Below are 18,805 nucleotides of genomic sequence, written 5' to 3'. Positions count from 1 at the left end.
ATGGCTGATTACAGGACTCTTAGGTCTAAGGCACATATTGAGAACAATAGTTCTTTAAAGTCAGCAACTGATCCACTCTAATTGTACTCTATAGTAGAGATGGACTGATCCGATATTACGTATCGGTATCGGTCCGATACTGACGTAAATTACTGGATCGGATATCGGAGGGAAATAAAAAATGTAATCCGATCCATTAAATATCAAAAAAGCACATCAAAAAACTTGCGACATGGCGTAACTCGGCTCATAACCGTAGCACGTCGGAGCAGTGTGCTCATGTGATAGAGCGGCTGTGTGTATTTGTAGCCTGAAATCTGGCATTTCATCTCCGAGGAAGTTCTCTCAGAGAGAAGTAAAACAAGTGTGTAAGTTCATCTCTGAATGTTTGTAAAGCATTCCTGCATTAAGCTTAACAACAGATATATGGAGCGACTGCCTCGCCCTCTCCTGCTGCTACTTCAATCGTCAAACTGATCAATGATCAGCTGATCGGCTTTTCTGCCGCGAGTCCGTCTCTCTTGCTTGTTTATCGCCCACTTCGCGCCAGAAAGAGGAAACCAGCGGCTGAACAACAGCAGCACGTTTAAGCTGGATAATCTGTTGTTAGAATTTATTTAATATTACTTTCTACACCAGGATCTTTTTCTACGTAGCTGACGGCTGGTAACCGTGCAGGGGCGGATCTAGCAAAGTTCAGCCAGGGGGGCCGATAGGGCATGAACAGGGAAAAGGGGGCACAGAAACATACTTTTCTTTCTTATTCTCATTTAAAATGTGTTGCTTTTAATAAATAATTATCCGAATCTTACACCCAAAGTTTTAATCTGATGTAAAATGTACAGAAGTCCATTACTGTATATAGTAACTATTAAGTCTAATATACCCCAGTAAGCTATAGTACTTTTTCCTTTGGGAAAATGGTAAATGGCCTGTATTTATATAGCGCTTTAAAGGACCCCAAAGCGCTTTACATATCCAGTCATCCACCCATTCACACACTGGTGATGGCAAGCCACAGCCGCCCTGGGGCGCACTGACAGAGGCGAGGCTGCCGGACACTGACCACCACCACCAGTAGGCAACGGGTGAAGTGTCTTGCCCAAGGACACAACGACCGAGACTGTCCGAGCCGGGGCTCGAACCGGCAACCTTCCGATTACAAGGTGAACTCCCAACTCTTGAGCCACGATCGCCCCATCTAAAAAATGAAGTGTGGAAGCGCCAGAACTCCAGTTCCTCTGACAGCCATCTGAGGCACGCTTGAACACGGAGTCAGTCCCCACAGACTCCAATGTTTAAATGCCGAGCTTACCAGCAGTGTAAAGCATTTTTACAGTCTGGTGTGAGACACATATTTTGTACTCTTTAGATTGGTTCCTCCTTGATAACAACTGTTGAGGGTACGAGCTTTTAAATCGTTTTCATGTCTCACCTTGGAGTTATCAGGTGTGCCGACACAGCCGGCTGTGCCCCCTGCAGGGTTTCAACTCTGCTAATTTAAGTCACTTCACTGGATTGTGCTCTCGTGTCTGTAGTTAAGCAGTCTATCAGACAAACAATATTTCCTGGAAGCTTGTCCTTTAGTTTTGATGAATATATTCTAGTAATCAGTCTGTTATGTCCCACTGATTGACCATGTGTCACTTTTGGCTTCAAAAAACCAACATGTTGCAGTCAAACCACTAGTGTTGGTGCTTAAAGATGTGGAGTCCGAAACCAATTGGGTGATGTCATGGTGGCTGTGTCCATCTTTTAAATACAGACTTTTATATAGAGAGCCTGTGATCTGCCTTTCACTTTCCCACCAGTTTCAGACTAAAGTGAAATCAGTTCCACCATTTAAAAAAAAAAAAAAAAACAATGTTTCTGTTAGCAGACTGGAAGAGCACAGATGGGGTCAGCAGTACACTACTGTTGACTTCTGTAACATGTGGTAGTGATTTGAACTGAGATGTGTGTTACAACCAGTCATTGAAGTTTTACTTTGAGTGTCTGGATGACGCACAGGTTTTTTTTTTTTTTTTCATTTAAAGATCCTAAAGAAAAAATGACCAAATAAGTCAGCAGGAATCCTCCAGAAGGGTTTTTTAATCATAGTAAGTGTGGGAAGCCACACAAGTCCATTTGGAAGTAGAAGCTGAACCCACCCACCAAAAAGTCATCATGATGGTATAACACAGTATTCAATCTCACATAGAGACTGTAATTGAAAAGAGGAATCTAGTTGATATACACTTTCTTGTCTTGATAAGTTTCCATCCTGTTTGGCCAAACAAAATAACCCACTGAGAGATGACACAGTGTAAGAATTAGTATCTGTGCTTCAGCCTTTTTGATTGATTTCTACTGTGTTAGCTTTAACCTCAAAATTTAAGAGTACTTGTGTCCAACCTCGGCTATGCTACAGGAAAAAAAAACCCAACTATTTGATTGAACGACAAACAGCAATATTTTCTAACTACGGACTTACGTGCTTCTACTTTTTCATTGTCTTCTTTAAATTGTCTTTATAGAATTATGCTAGCAGTACTGCACCGTCACCATCATCTCATTTTTCTTCCTCTACAGCGGCATCTAGACGTGGTGACCTCCAAATTTTGGGTTTCTGTCTCCTTCACTGGTTATGTGGGTCTCTGCCTTGGGACGACGTCCTCAAAAATCCAACTCAGGTCCAGGAGGCAAAGACCAGGTAGGGAGTAACTGAGACTGACCGTGTATCCGGGTACTCTCTACAGAAGGATGGAAGATTTTAAACATCTTTTTTTCTGGATTAGTCTCTTTATTGCCATGAAAAGCTGTTGACTGATGTCGCAGATTTCTGTAGTGAAATTAAATTATAATAATTGCATTGCAGCATCTGTTGCTCTAACAGTACAACATATAGTACCACACACACACAGTCTGATACTGGAATTTCACTTATTAACATAACTATAAATCGTTACTACCTTTCTTCCTGTTTCTGCCTTAAAGAAGCATGTGCAGCATAGCATAGGTGTAGTCTGTTTTAATGATGTCCACCCAGACATCACCCAGTCCACCTGTCTGGTTTAAGGAGTGGTAAAATTATATCAAAGCTTTGAGTCTGTTTCGCTTACAGGACACTGCTTGAGCGCATTTCATTAAACAGGATAAGTTTTCTTGTCTGTTGTTGAAGTTATACCTGAGGGCAGATTTTACTGTGTGCTTTTAGAGTTATGGAGCTCTCATTCATTTTGATTGGAGCTTGGATTCATGCTAGGGTGGCTGCCAAGTCTCCTCTGCTTCAGTACTGTGCAAAAGTCTTGAGCCACCCAGAATTTCCTTATCTCTGGGTGAGCTTTCTATAAGACAAGACTTTCTTGTAATTTTTAATGAGGTCTTCAGCAATAGTTCTCCAGGTTTTTATGGTCTTTTAAAGTTTCCATTAATTCTTTTTAAATTTAATGAAAAAGAAACAAAGACTACAAGTGCAAATAAGAGTGTAATGACTTAACAGCTCTGTCTGATATGAGGCTAGATATATATGGAATGTACTCCACAGCAGTGTTGCATACATAATCTACTCCTAATAATTATGTTGAGTGTGTGTAGTTGATGTCAGAGTGAGAAAAACTAATGTTGTGTGCTTTGGCTTCATTTCAACTCGTTCTTCTGCTCTGCCCAAGTCCATCTCTCAGATCTTTTCTGTTCTCACCTCTTCTGTTTTCACTTCTTCTCTCAGACTGATGGATAATCTGCCACATTCAGTCCAGCAGCTGTCAGTGAGCGGAGCCAGCACAGGTAAGCCAAGGCCAAAGGGCATCTTCAGGTTAGCGAACTTGTTCTCCACTTCTCAGGTTAACGAGAGAATTTGAAAGTAAAACTACAAGCCTTTGGAGGGGAAGAGAAAAATCTTCTTTTGGGCTCTGGGTTTACTGAGAGTCTCTGTTAATAAGAATACAAGATTAGACAGAGCAGCACTTCTTTATTTTTTTAAATCAGTACGTGTTAATGTAGAAACAACATATCTAAGATGACGACTTTTCTAGTCATTAGAATGATGTCATTACTTATATTTTCTCTACAAATGGACTATTTCAAAGATTTTTTTACTTATAGAGATATACTGAAGGCAAGTTCAGGTCTAATGGAATATAGCTACAGCCCAACTCTACAGGTGTTTCTGTATTCTTCCACATGCTGCTTGGAATCTGATCCAAGAACTGAGTCAGCACAGTGTGGGTGACTTTTACGCACTGTGTAGGCAAATTGTGTGGCTAACTGCTTGACTTTATACTCCTGACTTCAAAGATTAAGCGGCATGGCCGAATATTTACAGTTTGGTGTTGTGACCTTAGATTCCCATCGTAAATTAAGATTCCAGTACGTTAATAATGCAAAGAGTGCAAAATCCTTTGCTAGCTGGGTGAAAATGATGACGCGTGACACATAAACTTGGTGTAGCTGTGTGGTTATTTGCTGAGCTCAATGAAGAGGCTAAACTTAGTTTGGCTTAAAAATGCCTGAAGTGAAGACAATCTTTAAACTGGATTATAAGAAGAGACGAGGCTGTGACAGTCCAGGCTACATGAAAATGTCCCACCCAGAATAAAACACTGTCTCCTTTTCTCTCACCTGAAGCTCCAGAATAACTTTGTAGCAATTAAACAGCTGTCCCATTGACATGCCTTTCAAAGTTAGTCGTGTTTTATCTCTCCTCTTTATAAGGAGAGGTCACACCTGTGCTATGGCTCGGTGTGTGATGTATGGTTGGGACTAGATTCTCCTCTGCTGACAAAGCCCGGCTGCCCGCCACAGATAAGAGCTGGGGTATGCATCAACCCTGTGTGTGTGTGTGTGTGTGTGTCACCGTGCTACTGCAGTATGTGCCAGACATGTCACCTGGCCAGTGTGTGATGCATCAGGACTGACTGAGTATGACACTTCCACACATGCAGGTCCTTAGCCACGTGCTCGCTTGATCTCCTCTGCGGAGAGATACCACCACACACATAGACACACACACTCAAAAATATACAGGGTGCTTCATTTTCTGAAGATGCACACTTTCTGGAATAGTAACTTTGTAAAAATCCAACCAGATTTAATCAAATCACTATCAGTATCACTTAACATATCTGATTCTTGATGTCCACTCTGCTCCTGTCTTCAGATGAGGTGGCCAAATTCCTCCTTTATGTGAACAAACTGGGCTACCAAGAGAAGCCCGATTACCAGTATCTTAAAAACCTGTGGGGCAGTGCTGTCAGGGGAGGACTTGATTTGTCCAAGCCACAGGGAGCTGCAGGGGAATCGCCCACCAAAGATCCTCGAGCCAAGGAAAAGGTGAGGACTCAAAACCTGTGAGATGGTGTGGAAAAAATTTGGCACCACTGACATCTTTTCCTTTATGCACTGAAATCCTGTGAACCCACCTTCATCCTCCAGTAGGTATTTGGCTTCTTACTGAAATGTTGGCTCAGTTGGACATCTGTCTATAGCAGCTCACTTTCTCAGCGGGTGTGGTCACTTCACAGGCACAGGCGTATTCCAAGATGACAACGCCAGGATTCGTCAGGCAGATTATGAAAGTATGATTCACCACCACAGACTGCTGGCTTTAACCCCAGTGGGAATCTTTGTGATGTGATGGTCTGATTACTCTCACCATTGACTGGCCCTCCTTAAAATGTTTCTCGTGCATCGGAGAATAACCACTATGACACAGAAGCTGAGAATACACCAAAAAAATTAGATCTAAGACTGGTGATAATTGACAGAATTTTACCATTCAGTCAACATTCAACTACTTAAGTGTTTGGCCACAAAGATCCTCATTTCCCCAGCTCAGTCTCTTAACCCTGAGTGCTAAATTGTGACAGCAGTGAAAGGGAGGGCTAACCTGCCCCAACGAGCATGTGAACTAGAGGTGGTCAGGTCTGAAGCTGGAGGGCTGCGATTCTGCCTCAATTTAACAGAATAACTTCTTGACCCCCCCTACTATCAACGGCCCAATTTGAAGGAGTTGATGACACACACTACAGAGCACAGGGTGTCTCCAATTATGCTCCTGATTTCCTCTCCTCTCCTTGTGTCATTTAATTTCCATGCTAAAGTGCTGGCCAGTTTGATCCCTAGTTAAACAGAAGTGGCCATTTACAGGCGGTTTAGTGAGGAGAGTAAATGTCAGCTGAGATAAAGGCCACTGAATGGGTATGTTCACACAATCATTTGCCACTAGTGTTGGATAAATATGGAATTATTTTATGGAGGATTATAGTTTTGTAGTGAGGCAAAGTTTTATTTAAGGAAGACAGTTCAAAGATGGGCTTATGGGGTAAAGAGATTTCACGTGACATTAAAAGACATAGGAGCAAAGCATGCACAGCTGTAGATCAGGAGTTCAGAGGAAATGGCCTTTAGACTGAGGCTTCACACAGAATCTGGACTCAGCAGCAACTTTTGTAGTGATAATGTTGGTGCTGGCATCAGGCAGCAAATATTATCAGTTCTGCCTATGTGTAACATGAAAAATGTGACTGTGTATTCTCCTGGATATTGGTATTGAGTTTGAGTATTTATTTTGGACTTGACAACAGTAACAGTCCAGTAAAAGAAACAAACTGAGAGTCAGTAGCTGAGATGAGGAAGTGGACAGTGAAAGCCTTACCTTCATCTGAGACAAACTGCTGATGCTTGTCTAGCGTCAGCTAATGCTATGTTAGCTCTCCTGCTAGCAGGTGACACACGGTGAAGTAAACGCAGAACACTGAACTAAATTGCACTGTATAGCTTCGTACACTGAAGAAGGCAGGATCTCATATCTGACCCAATCTATCCTCCAGCTGCGTTGCATTAAAGGAGGAGAAATAAGCTCGCAGATAATGTTGTGACTGAAATGAGGTCAGTTAGAAAGCAGTCGTGTCGGCCTCACATCAGCCATCACAGAGATAATAAAACTGCTTTTTGTTTCTGTCAGCAGAAAGCAGGAGGAGCGAGCGGAGTCTCTAGAGCCAAAGCTGCACCTCTACAGGACCATGATGAAGTCCATGAAGGCGCAAAGTCCAAAGCAGTGCCAGCTGGCTACATCAGAGGACCACCCATCAATAAACCTCTGTCAGAACAGGTAAGGCCTCAAACACCTTAACTGTCACCCTTTATGCAACAGTATGCTGAGACAACATAACCCGAGTCCCATTTTAACATCTCTTGTAAATACAAAAATAACTTTGAAACTAGATTTGAAATACACTGGAATATTAAATCAGAAGGGTTCAGAAGCTTGTGTAACAGTTTACTGTGTGACATTTCTGCTTCCTGCTAAAGTGTCTAAAAGAAAGATCAGAGCTGAAGCCGGAGTTAACCTAATGATGAGGTCAGCTTTGACTGACCTGATGTTGCACCTCTGTGTGTACAAGATGACATGAACACCACAAGGCATCCAAACTCTGAGTAAATTACTGTCCAGCATTTTTCAGCCTTTGTGCTACTTTTAAGACCTTTGCACACAAAACACACTGCATTAAAAAGAAATCTGAAAAATGAAGTTACAAACTTCTCATGTAATATATTCAAGGTGAAACACTGGAAGATTTACACAAAATGGATCAAAAATTAGTATTTTTAGACAGAATGACATTCAAATATCTGTCACAGGCACTTTGTTAAAACAGAGTGATCAGCAGGAGACGTACGATGTGTAATATTGCAGGTCATGCATAAAAGCAGTTGGTTTCTCAGTCAGGAGCTGCAGAACTGTGTTGTATATTTCTGTGTTAAAAGTAATACGTGGGTAAACTGTTTTCACTCAGCAGGTTATAATTTGGTTTCTTTGAAGTGATCTCCCACACAGACAAGAGCCTGAATCTAAAACCTCACGCTGCTGTGGACACAGTCATCAGGCACAGATTTTACACACCTCAAAGAACCAATATGGGTTTAAGTAGACGCCAACATTAGAACATTCTTACTGCTTTACCTGCTGTCAGACAAGCCATTACACTCCACCAGCCTCCACTGACAAAAACAGTCATTTTACCTCATAAAACAGGAGCTGTTCACTGCTGCCTCGATTGGTTGGTTAGTGGATTTTGTCCCCTATGGATTCCACTATGAGCACGTTATGAAGATGAAGAATAATTTGGCTAGTGTTTTTGTTTTATTATGAATCTGGACAGGCAGGGGTTACCCACAGCTAAAAATCAGTGGTGGAACAGTGCAGACAACACAGCACCCTGGGTTCTTGTGCGTTTGCCATTAGATGTTGTACTTTGATGTGTTCATCCCTCTACCTGTAATGCACCTGAGAGCTGTGGCTGTTTAAAATACTAAATTTCACTGTCAAATAAATGATCAAGTTCCTGATTGGTCAAACTGCCTTTTATTTGTTTGAATATAGAAGGAAGAAGTTCTCCCTGCTGTCAGAAGGTCCCCGAGGCAAAGGCCTGTGTGCAGTTATGAAGACATTGACAGTGAGGAAGAGGAAGAAAGGCCCAAACCCATTGCTGCACGTGATCTCAGAAGTCCTCCAGTAAAGCCCAGAGCTCAACCCAAACAGGTGTGAGGCCACAGCTTGGGCAGTTTGAACCTGTTTTACACTAAAGGCTACAAAACAACTATTTACACCTGACTAAATCTTTACGATGTGCTGTAGACTCTTCAGTTAGGTTGTTCCTCCAGATTTCTAAAGGTTACAAAGAAAAAGCAGAATTGAAAGTTGACACCTAAATGCTTCAAAGTGCACACACTTGAATTACCTTCTTTAACAGAAACGTAACCCCACAAGGACAAGCAGCAAAACAGATGACGTGCCCCTGATCTCAGCGAGAATGGAGCGCCGAGTCTTCCCACAAAGGAGAAAAGAAGAGCGAGCAAACCGTGACATGGACAGGCAAACACACACACACCAGAGAGCGGTGTACAGCCATCCAAAGTACTGGGATAGCCAGCTCTACTACAGAGATGCTTTGGGTAAATGGGAAGAGTCTGTTCCCAAAAACTCAAGTCCTGAAGCCGGTCCCCAATGGAGTGAATGGCTGACGTCCTGGTTCCTCTTTCTGGGCGCCTTTCTTTTACTGCTTGCTGTTGTCAGAGTTTGCCAAAGTACATTGAAGCCCCTTTGAGGAGCTAATGGATCGACGAGTTTTAACAGCTCCTTTCAAAGCTCCTTCCCAAAGTGGAGATGGAGCAGCCGGGAACACAAAGCCTCTCATCAGGACTTCTGGGCTGCCATTTTCACAGTGATGGGCTGAAATAGAAGGACAAGCCTCAGTTTATTCTGCCTATTAGATGTTCTGTAAAGGTAAACATGCGATGAAAGATTTCTTTATGATAAAAAGATGAAGGGGGCTCTCGTTTCTGACTGCAACTCACACGCTCGAATAAAACCGTCTTTGACTTTGAATCGGTGGCGAGCTGCATTCACAGACACGCAGTATCACACTTTCAGACGAGGAGTAGCTTCAGTCAAAGTGTATGAATGCAGCACATTGTTGAAAGCGCAGTGGCAGAAGAAAGGGCTACAGGATGTATAGAGGCATGCTAATTAATAAGCTGAATGTCTATTGAGGGCTTTCTGAAGGCAGCTGTCAGTCACACTGTGAGGCACACACATACCTTACTGCAGTAAGGACACTCTCCAAAAACAATGTTGAAGCTCTGCCTGCTGGAGTGCAGCGCTCGCAGCCACTGAAGGCAAAAGAGAAAAGATCAAATCATTACCTTGAATCTGATGTGTGGCTCATAACAGCACTTTCAATATACACTCTGTACAGCTATGTTTAAGATTATCCAGCACCCTTGAAGCATTGAAGGGCTCTTTTTTTTTAAGTCGATTAGAGTCCTGCGATTTGTTTCTGAGCTTCAACGATATCTGGCCGTGCAGCATGTCACCGAGGACAGAGTCCAAACAGAGTCATCTGTGCTCATTTCCTGTGTGTCGTAAGGCTGCGCTAGTCCAGTTCTACCTTTGATCATATCTGACTGTCACTCACCTTGAGCAGCCCACCTGTTGAAACACTAAAACACTGATGGCTAATGAACACAAATCGTTTGTGCCTGATTAAATTAAATGCTGTTTAGAAACACTGTTTACAATATGTATGTCCTCAAAGGGGAATCTGTATTCATGTGCATGTTTACTGTACCTGCAGCTCACTGAAGGCAACAGGATAAGGCTTTGTATTATGACTGAGTGAAAATGGCAACTGTAATGCGCAAAACTTTGTTCATTTAAGCAAATAAATGAAATAGATGTTTATAACTGTGTCCACTACTCAGGAGGAACCCTTACAGTGTTTGAGGAGGGAGCACTGTAAACTCAAGTCAAAAATGGAGAATTGTGTCCCAGAGGCATGCTGGTGGTCCTGAGGGACTTGAGAAGAAGTGGGATTTTTTTTAATTATTATAACCAGATCAGTTTTTTGGTCATGTTGTAGCTTTGAAGTAGTCCGGGGTAAATCTTAAACTTTCTGAGATTATAATATGGGTGATGTGACAGTCTAGTTGTTGGGCACATGTCATATGAACCCATACATCCTAAGCAGTGAGTTCATGCTCAGTTTTTTACCCACATACAGCCACACATGCTTTTTCAAAAAGTCATAATTATACAGTGTGGTGGTTTCCACGCTCATCTAACAAACAAACAAATCCTTTTGCATCAGGAAGACCATCAGGTCCAACCTACTTGCTGTGGTGAGCCTTTGAATAGGGAAACAACCCAAAGTAGCTTCCATGAATATATCCATTGCTCAAAGAAAGGGAAAAAAAAAAAAAAAAAAAAAAAGACTTGATAATTTTGGTTTCCACTGACCGCTGTTATGTCATTTTATTCTTGAGAAATCACATACTGTATGACAGCAAAGATTATTCAACTTGAATATTTCTATATCAAGATATGTCAGCTATATATAAAAAACATTTCCGTAATAAGTCATATCACTGTGGCTTGACATCTGGGCTGTTGTCATGTCAGACATCTTTATTAGAGATGGCACGATACCACTTTATGTCCCATACCGATATGAATCCGATAGTGTTTTTTTAATCAATAAAACAGTTTTTTTTTAATATCTTGCTGCTTTTTGTATAAGTTCATACTCAAGTTACAAAAACACAAACACTAAAGCTATTCTGTTATACCTGTATGCAAAAAATACACTGCACTCAAAATATTTTATAGTTCAGCAATACTGATCAGTCTAAAAAACTTAAACCTGCACCATCCTCCCTATTCTGGTATTTTAAAGAGTAAGCAACCTAACTAGTGGGGTTCTAAAACTCCCAGCAAAAAAAAAATAAAATAGGGAACCACCCCCCACCCTCCACCTCATGATGCTTAATCGACGTAATCAACTTTAATTTGATGCAGTGTGAAAAAAAAAAATGCACAGAAATCAATTATTTTTCAAGAGTAATTAAATACATACAACATCTTTCTTCAACAAAATTGCAGACTGCACAGATCATACCTTCCCAAAGGAAAAAGTACTATAGCTTACTGGGGTATATTAGACTTAACAGTTACTATATACAGTAATGGACTTCTATACATTTTACATCAGATTAAAACTTTGGGTGTAAGATTCGGATAATTATTTATTAAAAGCTCGACATTTTAAATGAGAATAAGAAAGAAAAGGATGTCTTTGTGCCCCCTTTTCCCTGTTCATGCCCTATCGGCCCCCCTGGCTGAACTTTGCTAGATCCGCCCCTGCACGGTTACCAGCCGTCAGCTGTAGAAAAGGATCCTGGTGTAGAAAGTGATATTAAATAAATTCTAACAACAGCTTATCAAGCTTAAACGTGCTGCTGTTGTTCAGCCGCTGGTTTCCTCTTTCTGGCGCGAAGTGGGCGATAAACAAACAAAGAGACAGACTCGCGACAGAAAAGCCGATCAGCTGATCATTGATCAGTTTGATGATTGAAATAGCAGCAGGAGAGGGCGAGGCAGTCGCTCCATATATCTGTTGTTAAGCTTAACGTGGGAATGCTTGCTCCGACGTGCTACGGTAGTGAGCCGAGTTATGCCATGTCGCAAGTTTTTTGAGGTGCTTTTTTGGTATTTAATGGATCGGATTACATTTTTTTTATTTCCCTCCAATATCCGATCCAGTAATTTACGTCAGTATCAGACAGATACGTAATATCGGATCGGTCCATCTGTAATCTTTATATACATAGTCTATATTCTCCTTAAAAAAAATTTCTGTTTAACTTCCAGGACATTGATCTGGTCATCTGAGTAGCAGAGGGCAGACAGGGCTGTAGAAGGCCCTTAACTCATCAGCAGGACTGGTATCTGCTTGCATGCCACAAATACAGAAACAGACTTCATGAGGGTCATCTTACAGCTGACGTCCTCCAGTGGGCCCTGTGCCCCAGTGGAGCCCAATTCTGGTATTCTATGACATTTGCATTTGCCATAGAATACCAGAATCGGCAGTTGCACCATTAGTGTGGACCTGCTACAAAATGGACTACCTTGCTGTATTAATTTTTTGTTCACTGTGATTTTCAGGATGCCTCCGAATTCAGCCTTCTGTAGGTTAATAATTTGCATTTCCATCAAATGATATTGCATCCTTTTGTTCCTAAAACATAACACATGTATACATATCCACTGAAGTCCGACGTGTTTCAAAAGCTTTCGGTTTTGTGTTGCCTACAACATTATTGAATCCTTCATATTAACTTGCATCAAACGTGTCAAATAGTTCATACACACATATTTCATTGAGACTTACTGAGTTAATATCCAGTTTTAATGTAAGGCCAATGATGAGCCATTATATGCAGCTTGCATTTTTTTCCCTCTCATCTGTTATAAAAAGCTGATGTGAACACATCTGTCTGATCTCATTGTTCAATCTAAAAATGGAAGAAACCCTGCTGTAAACCTCAAATTGTGTGTGTGTGTGTGTGTGTGTGTGTGTGTGTGTGTGTGTGTGTGTTCATACCTCATAGAGACAAGTCTGGTGGAAGGGCTGCCCACAGCGAGGGTCATTACACACCTGATCAGGGATGGCAGCTTCAAGTCGATATGAATAGCAGATGCCACACTCAAGGTTGAAACTCTACACGGACAGAGAGCAGTGAATGTGCATGTGCAGCATGCTTGTTGGCACAAACTGTCCTCACACACACTAAAGCGCACACACTCCACACGTCACCCCGTAACTCCTTTCTCCCTGCTCATCGTTGCATTTTGGTGTAATGAGTAACTCCTGTTTTCTTTGGGGGTTTTTCCTGCAGCTATCCATTAAAAGAGACGATGTCAGAGGAAAGAAAAAAAAACCAAAAATCAACATCTGGTCAACTCAACTTTTTTGCACTCCTCTGAATGTTAATGAAGCGGAGGCATTAATCACCGCGGCGACAGTGGATAAACAGGACACCCTTTCAACCCATCCGGAGAGAGGGGAGGTGAGAAAAACGAGGGCTTAAAAAAAAAAAAAAAAAAAAGAGAGACAAATGGTTTTTCGTGATTAAAGCGGTTTGATAGTGCAGAGAATTCTGCCATCTTTGTTATTCTAATGATCTTATCTGTAAACAACCCAATTAAAGGAGAACCGGAGCCCACCTCTAAGAAAAACAAAACACACAAAGAAAAATGCGGAAAGAAACGGGAAAATAAGCAGCAGTGTATGTCCGCCCCCTTAGAACTCTGAGCTCAAACAGGAGAATGTATGCAGAGATGTAAACACACACACACACACACACACACACACACACACACACAGATGAAGGGACACGTTTGAAATGGAAAATGGGGCAACTATGTGACATACAGATTTTTCGTGGGTGGCAGGTGATGGGAATTCGATCTCCAAAACATCCTGGAGGTTGTGCAAGACGCTGGAGTCCGGGTTCCTGCCAGCAGACCACAGACAGCTCCTTCACACACTAATTAACCACATGCAAATGAGCCTGCAAAGACACTGGGGGATGATTAGGAGACTTTCACTACTGCTATATAAAATGTAAGAAAAAAAAATAGCAGGAACATTTGAGCTGCCTCAGACTGTACAGTGGTGGAGGGGAATTTACTGAGATGTGTGTCATGCAGGGAGGCAAATGTTAAAACCTGGGGTGAAATTTAAATCTGTACCCAGCTTCATTTGGAAATGACTTTTTTCCCTTCTTCCCCTGAGTGTTAATCAAATGGTTCTCTGCTCTCTGTGCAGGGATCCACTTAGACACTGATAATGCTCCTGGATGTAAAGATAAAAAGAATTGGAGTTTGAATGGCAGATATGCTCACAAATAATAAAGAAAAGACCAAAACCAACAATTAAAACACGGATGACACTTTGTTATGGACACGGTGGAAAAGCTGCAAACACCACAGATGAGTTGTTCTTGTGTTTTACCCTTTCGTAGTACACATGCTTGTATAAAACATGGGCACATGGTGACAGTGGGAAGAAAAAACTCCCTTTTAGCAAGAAGAACTGGGGGGAGTGAGACAGGACAAAAATGTTGGCAAAACGAAGTAGGTGGGTCCTGAGATAACCTTTTCTCAGCTTTGAGGTGACTGAAGTGACTGCCAGTGACAGCACAGGATACCGGGGACCGACATGACCTGGTAGGAAATCAGGAACCAGAGCCTGGAAGGTGGGAAAAGTGGTCGGTCCATTGAGGCAGTAGTGAAAGACACCTTATGGGCAATTTTCTCATCTGGGAGTTTCACAGAATGCAGTTTTGTCACATATTCACGCTGGAACAACTACTCCATGGTGTCTGCAGCTGTGTGTCTACTTCCACAACAGACAAGAGGGCCTAAGTTCAAATACATAATCTAATATTTTTGTAGACGAGGCCTCAGGCCTGTGTGCTGTTTGGTGAAGGGCAGGTACCATTCAGGGAGTTCCTCTGAGCTTTTAATCTAAAAACAGCTCACTGCTCAGAGTGGCTCAAAATGCTCTCTGTGCAGGTCAAAGATAATGAGCCAAAGGATGCTAAATCTAAGAAAGATAGATAGATGGTGCAGACGTGGATGAGAATGCTCTGTAGGTCCAGAATGTGCTCTTCATTCACAGCGGTTTTTGATAGGAACCACAACACTTGCTTATTATTTATAGTTAAATAATAAGTAAGTGTTGTGCAAGTATTGATGGGTTTGCTTTTTTCCATTTGATTTGTTGACAGTAATGCAAAAATCATATCATAGTACATCACATTATAATGTGATGTACTATGACATCCACCATATTCTTCAGAAAGTGTGTGACATTCAGAGCTCAATTTCTGCTCAAAGAGATTCTGCTGAATTAGCATGTGAAAGCTCAGTGACTGAGAAAACCTTACCACAAGTGCATGTTAGCGTTTAGCTTATTCCTCAGCGGAGTCACCACTGAAACAAAACACAAGAAATCATGTGGAATTGGATGGAAATCAGAATAGTAATAACAGCCTTAAATTAGATCTGCAGTCACATTTCAAGCAGCTTCAGATACACTATCACTGTATATAAGGCCCTGGAAAATTAGACTTCCTTTAAAAAAAAAAAAAAAAAAAAAGCACTCTGCATACCCTCAAACAACATCTCTTATTGGACAAAGGCCCAGATCAGCACAGACAGCGGCGTCACCGCTGTTAGATATGAACCATGGTTGCTTGTGCCGTTCCACAGGGCAGCTTTGTCTCCGTGCAGCGCTCATCACTCTCGCTGTTTGTTATTCCTACATGCAAAAAGCAATATTTCTATGCGACCCCCTGTATTTGAGGGTCGCTGCCTGCCTCCCGTCTTGGTGGCTGAAGTGTGCGTGTGTTTAATATCTTTTGAGTTGCATTGCTAGGCAACAGGCTAGGAGTCGCGTGACCTTGGGTTTACAGAAACAATGGCCGACAATTGACGGGGACTTAAATAGAAAACTGGAGCCCGAGCTCGCCTGCTGACTGGCTCCGGTGTTGCTGCGCTGGGAATGAAGATGTGCCACTCTGGAAGCAGATCCTCTGACACAACAACGCACAACAGTCAACACAACCAGAGATGTGTGGAGAGCAAAAAAAAAGTGCTATTTTCTTTCACAGCTCGTAGCTTCTCACCGATCTGATCTGAATAACGACAGAATTTAGACTTTATTGCCTCATCTGATCCTCAGCTGCTACGTTATTGTGTGAAGACAGGCAGGATGCACAGGCCTCAGGAAGATCCCATTTATGAAACTACTACTTTGTTTTTTAATTGAACTCATTTAAGTTAAGTTAAAGTCCAAGAAGCAATGCTTGGACGTGGGCGTCTTAGTGACTGTCACATGCATGTCACCTGATAACTGTGTATTTCCCATGCTGTATCATTGTCAGTTAGTTTTGGGGTTATAATACTGCAGATGAGCTCTTGCGCTGCCTGCAAACACACTTTGACTCCCAGGTCATACCCACCATGCTCTGCTCCTAGCAGGCAGCATTCTGGCAGCATCTTTGGGTGTCGGGGATCCACCTCTACTTTGATGGAGACGTTGTTTCCTGCACACATACACACAGATCCACTTATAAAGACCAGTGGGTAGTTAGGTGGTTGTAATATTTGGTTGTATTATGGTCTGTGAAGCGGCATCAAGATCTGCTGATGTGTGGAGCAGTACCAATGGCGATCCGCCTTGTGGTGTCTGAGTGACATGGTTTTTCCGGTTCCAGAATCCAGGTCTTGCTATCAATCTCATCCAGAACATCCCAGAACTCTGACAGGGACTCCAAAACCAGCAGGAACTGGCTGTGGAGCTGCTCCAGAGTGCTCTAATAAACCAGACCAGAAGAATTATACTGCTGTAAGAGCAGTTAGTTTGATACAACTAGCTTCTATTATCACAGGTCCCAGTCTGACCTGCTAACTATGAGCACTCCTTACTGCTTACATTTGATTATTAGCAACCAGGTGCTGATAATCAAATGCACTTAGGAAGTATGAGCACTGTAGAAGCAGAGGTTTTTGACAGTTTGCAGGTCTGAAGCATCCAGGTCATCCCAGCATAATTACAAATGCTGAGTAATTAAAAAAAACAAAACCCTGAAAAACAGCATTTGGACATTCATCTATCGCAGAGACGTAGAGTAAAATGTGAGCCCATCTGAGACCAAGGTGGAGATGTGTGACTGTAATGCAGAGCCCCATGTTTGGCAAAAACCTAACACAGCACGCAAGCACAGGCAGGAGGGGGATGATTTGGGTATTCTAGATAAGTATTCTAGAGTCAAATGTGAGGCCATCTGTCAGGCCGCTAAAGCTCGTGTCAAGAAACAAGACAATGATCCCAAGCACAGCAGCACATTTACAACAGAATGGCTGAAGAGAAAAGAAAAGAAAAGAATCACGATGTTGCAACGGCCCAGTCAAAGTCCAGAGATGTCGTGGTGGGACCTTAAGAGATCTGTGTATAAATGAATGTCTGCAAACCTCAATGAGCTGAAGCAATGCTATGAAGAGGAGCAGGTCAACATTCCTCAACAATGATGTGAGACACTGACTCTGCCTTAGAAAATGATTTCTTTAGGTTATTGCTGCTAAAGTGGCTCTACAAGCTAATGGTGGAGTGGAGTTTTTCACATGGCTGGAGCACGGCTCGTGCATCATTCCTGTCCTAGTTTTTTTCTATCTTTATCATATCTGTAAGATTATAATGATTTATTAGTGAGCTTGAGATATATTAGTGGGGGTAAATAGGAACTAGCTGCCATTTCTAATACATGTTCAAAATAAAAATGAGTGGGACCGAGCTTAAATCAATCTCAGAAAAAAACATTTAAAATCTCCTAGGCAGTTCCAACAATTTTACAATATTCAGTTAAGATATAACCAGTTTAAGTATTCTGGTTATATCTGTAAGCAGGTACCTGTAAACAGTTAACACAGAGTTCTTAGTGGACAAATTGTTTGGTTTTCAAAGTCAGTGACACAGGGCAGGTTTTTAATATGCCATTTCAAAAGGTTAATAATTACATATAATGTTTTTAATGCCAAAGCAAATGCACAGAAGACATTTGCTGCCATGTTTCATTTGAAAATTAAAGTGAACTCAAAGTGTAGACAGCAAATGGACAGTGAGTGAAGACTGTATAAACTTGAGGTGCACACACATGGTTACACACACACAGAAGAGAAAGGGAGGCTGATAGAGGTGTGGGAGAGCAATACAGATGGAATGAGAAGGAAAAAATTAGAGGAAAAAATGAACCAAAAATTATGGGTCATTGTGCCAGCACAGTGCACACAATTAAGCATCGTCCAGGTGCCGAGAGCCTCAGCAATTACAGCCCAATTAATGCCAGTGGTATGATTACGGTTACAGCTCAGGATAACTGCGCTAGACACAGTTCAGAAGGAGAAAAAAAAGAAAGGAAAAAAAAAGGAAGAAGAGCTGGTAATTGAATTCCTGCTGCATCTGAGAAGAGAACACGTGTAAGAGTGGCAAACTGTAGGAAAGTATAAAAGAGAGTGAGTCTGAGCTGAGATTTGCTCTTTGGCCATCTCAATCAGTCCTCTTTATCTATTTATGACTGACCTCAATTTGACTCCTAAAAGCAGCCAGGTTGAAATTATTCACTTCTCTTTACTTGGATGCTGTTAAATTTTACTGTCTTTAACCCCCTTTTTACAATTTCTTTTATTTGTTCACTATTGTAATTTCTTTCACTCTGTAATTTTATAGAATTGCAAAAGGATGCCGTCAACGTGACATTTTACTGAGAATGGATGTGAGCATGTTGCCAGCATGAACATTTTCTTCTATGGAACAATGGACAAATTATTATTATTTTAAATCGCTCATTATATGTAATGTTATTTACATGTGATCTTCAGATTTTACAACTTCATAGATAAACAAAAGGAGTATGACCA

The 18,805-nt window shown here is 41.7% G+C and overlaps 2 protein-coding genes across 3 annotated transcripts in view; one reads left to right on the top strand and one right to left on the bottom strand.

Annotated features, from left to right (window-relative positions):
* The window catches only part of vrk2 (VRK serine/threonine kinase 2), a 28,037-nt gene extending 17,402 nt beyond the window's left edge, over positions 1 to 10,635 (top strand). Inside the window, exons 10-15 of one of the 2 annotated variants that reach the window (XM_085368943.1) lie at positions 2,572 to 2,692; positions 3,707 to 3,765; positions 5,138 to 5,310; positions 6,947 to 7,090; positions 8,363 to 8,521; positions 8,733 to 10,635. In XM_085368943.1, coding sequence (XP_085225069.1) covers positions 2,572 to 2,692; positions 3,707 to 3,765; positions 5,138 to 5,310; positions 6,947 to 7,090; positions 8,363 to 8,521; positions 8,733 to 9,086 — 1,010 coding nt within the window. In that variant the 3' untranslated portion in view covers positions 9,087 to 10,635. Of the gene's footprint in view, positions 1 to 2,571; positions 2,693 to 3,706; positions 3,766 to 5,137; positions 5,311 to 6,943; positions 7,091 to 8,362; positions 8,522 to 8,732 lie in introns of both variants that reach the window. The other variant, XM_085368942.1, reaches the window with a different exon arrangement.
* The window catches only part of fancl (FA complementation group L), a 37,063-nt gene continuing 25,856 nt past the window's right edge, over positions 7,599 to 18,805 (bottom strand). Inside the window, exons 8-14 of the mRNA XM_085368945.1 lie at positions 16,554 to 16,704; positions 16,351 to 16,434; positions 15,274 to 15,319; positions 13,755 to 13,836; positions 12,924 to 13,040; positions 9,580 to 9,651; positions 7,599 to 9,211 (exon numbers count right to left, since the gene is read on the bottom strand). Of these exons, the coding sequence (XP_085225071.1) occupies positions 9,176 to 9,211; positions 9,580 to 9,651; positions 12,924 to 13,040; positions 13,755 to 13,836; positions 15,274 to 15,319; positions 16,351 to 16,434; positions 16,554 to 16,704 (588 nt within the window). The 3' untranslated portion in view covers positions 7,599 to 9,175. The remainder of the gene's footprint in view (positions 9,212 to 9,579; positions 9,652 to 12,923; positions 13,041 to 13,754; positions 13,837 to 15,273; positions 15,320 to 16,350; positions 16,435 to 16,553; positions 16,705 to 18,805) is intronic.

This window comes from Diplotaxodon limnothrissa, linkage group LG13 (assembly GCF_057381915.1).
Source record: "Diplotaxodon limnothrissa isolate DT_005_m linkage group LG13, D_limnothrissa_male_GT1.1, whole genome shotgun sequence".
Classification (NCBI taxonomy): Eukaryota; Metazoa; Chordata; class Actinopteri; order Cichliformes; family Cichlidae; genus Diplotaxodon; species Diplotaxodon limnothrissa.
The sequence above is the reverse complement of the archived record's forward strand: the minus strand, read 5'-3'. Positions and strand labels throughout refer to the sequence as shown.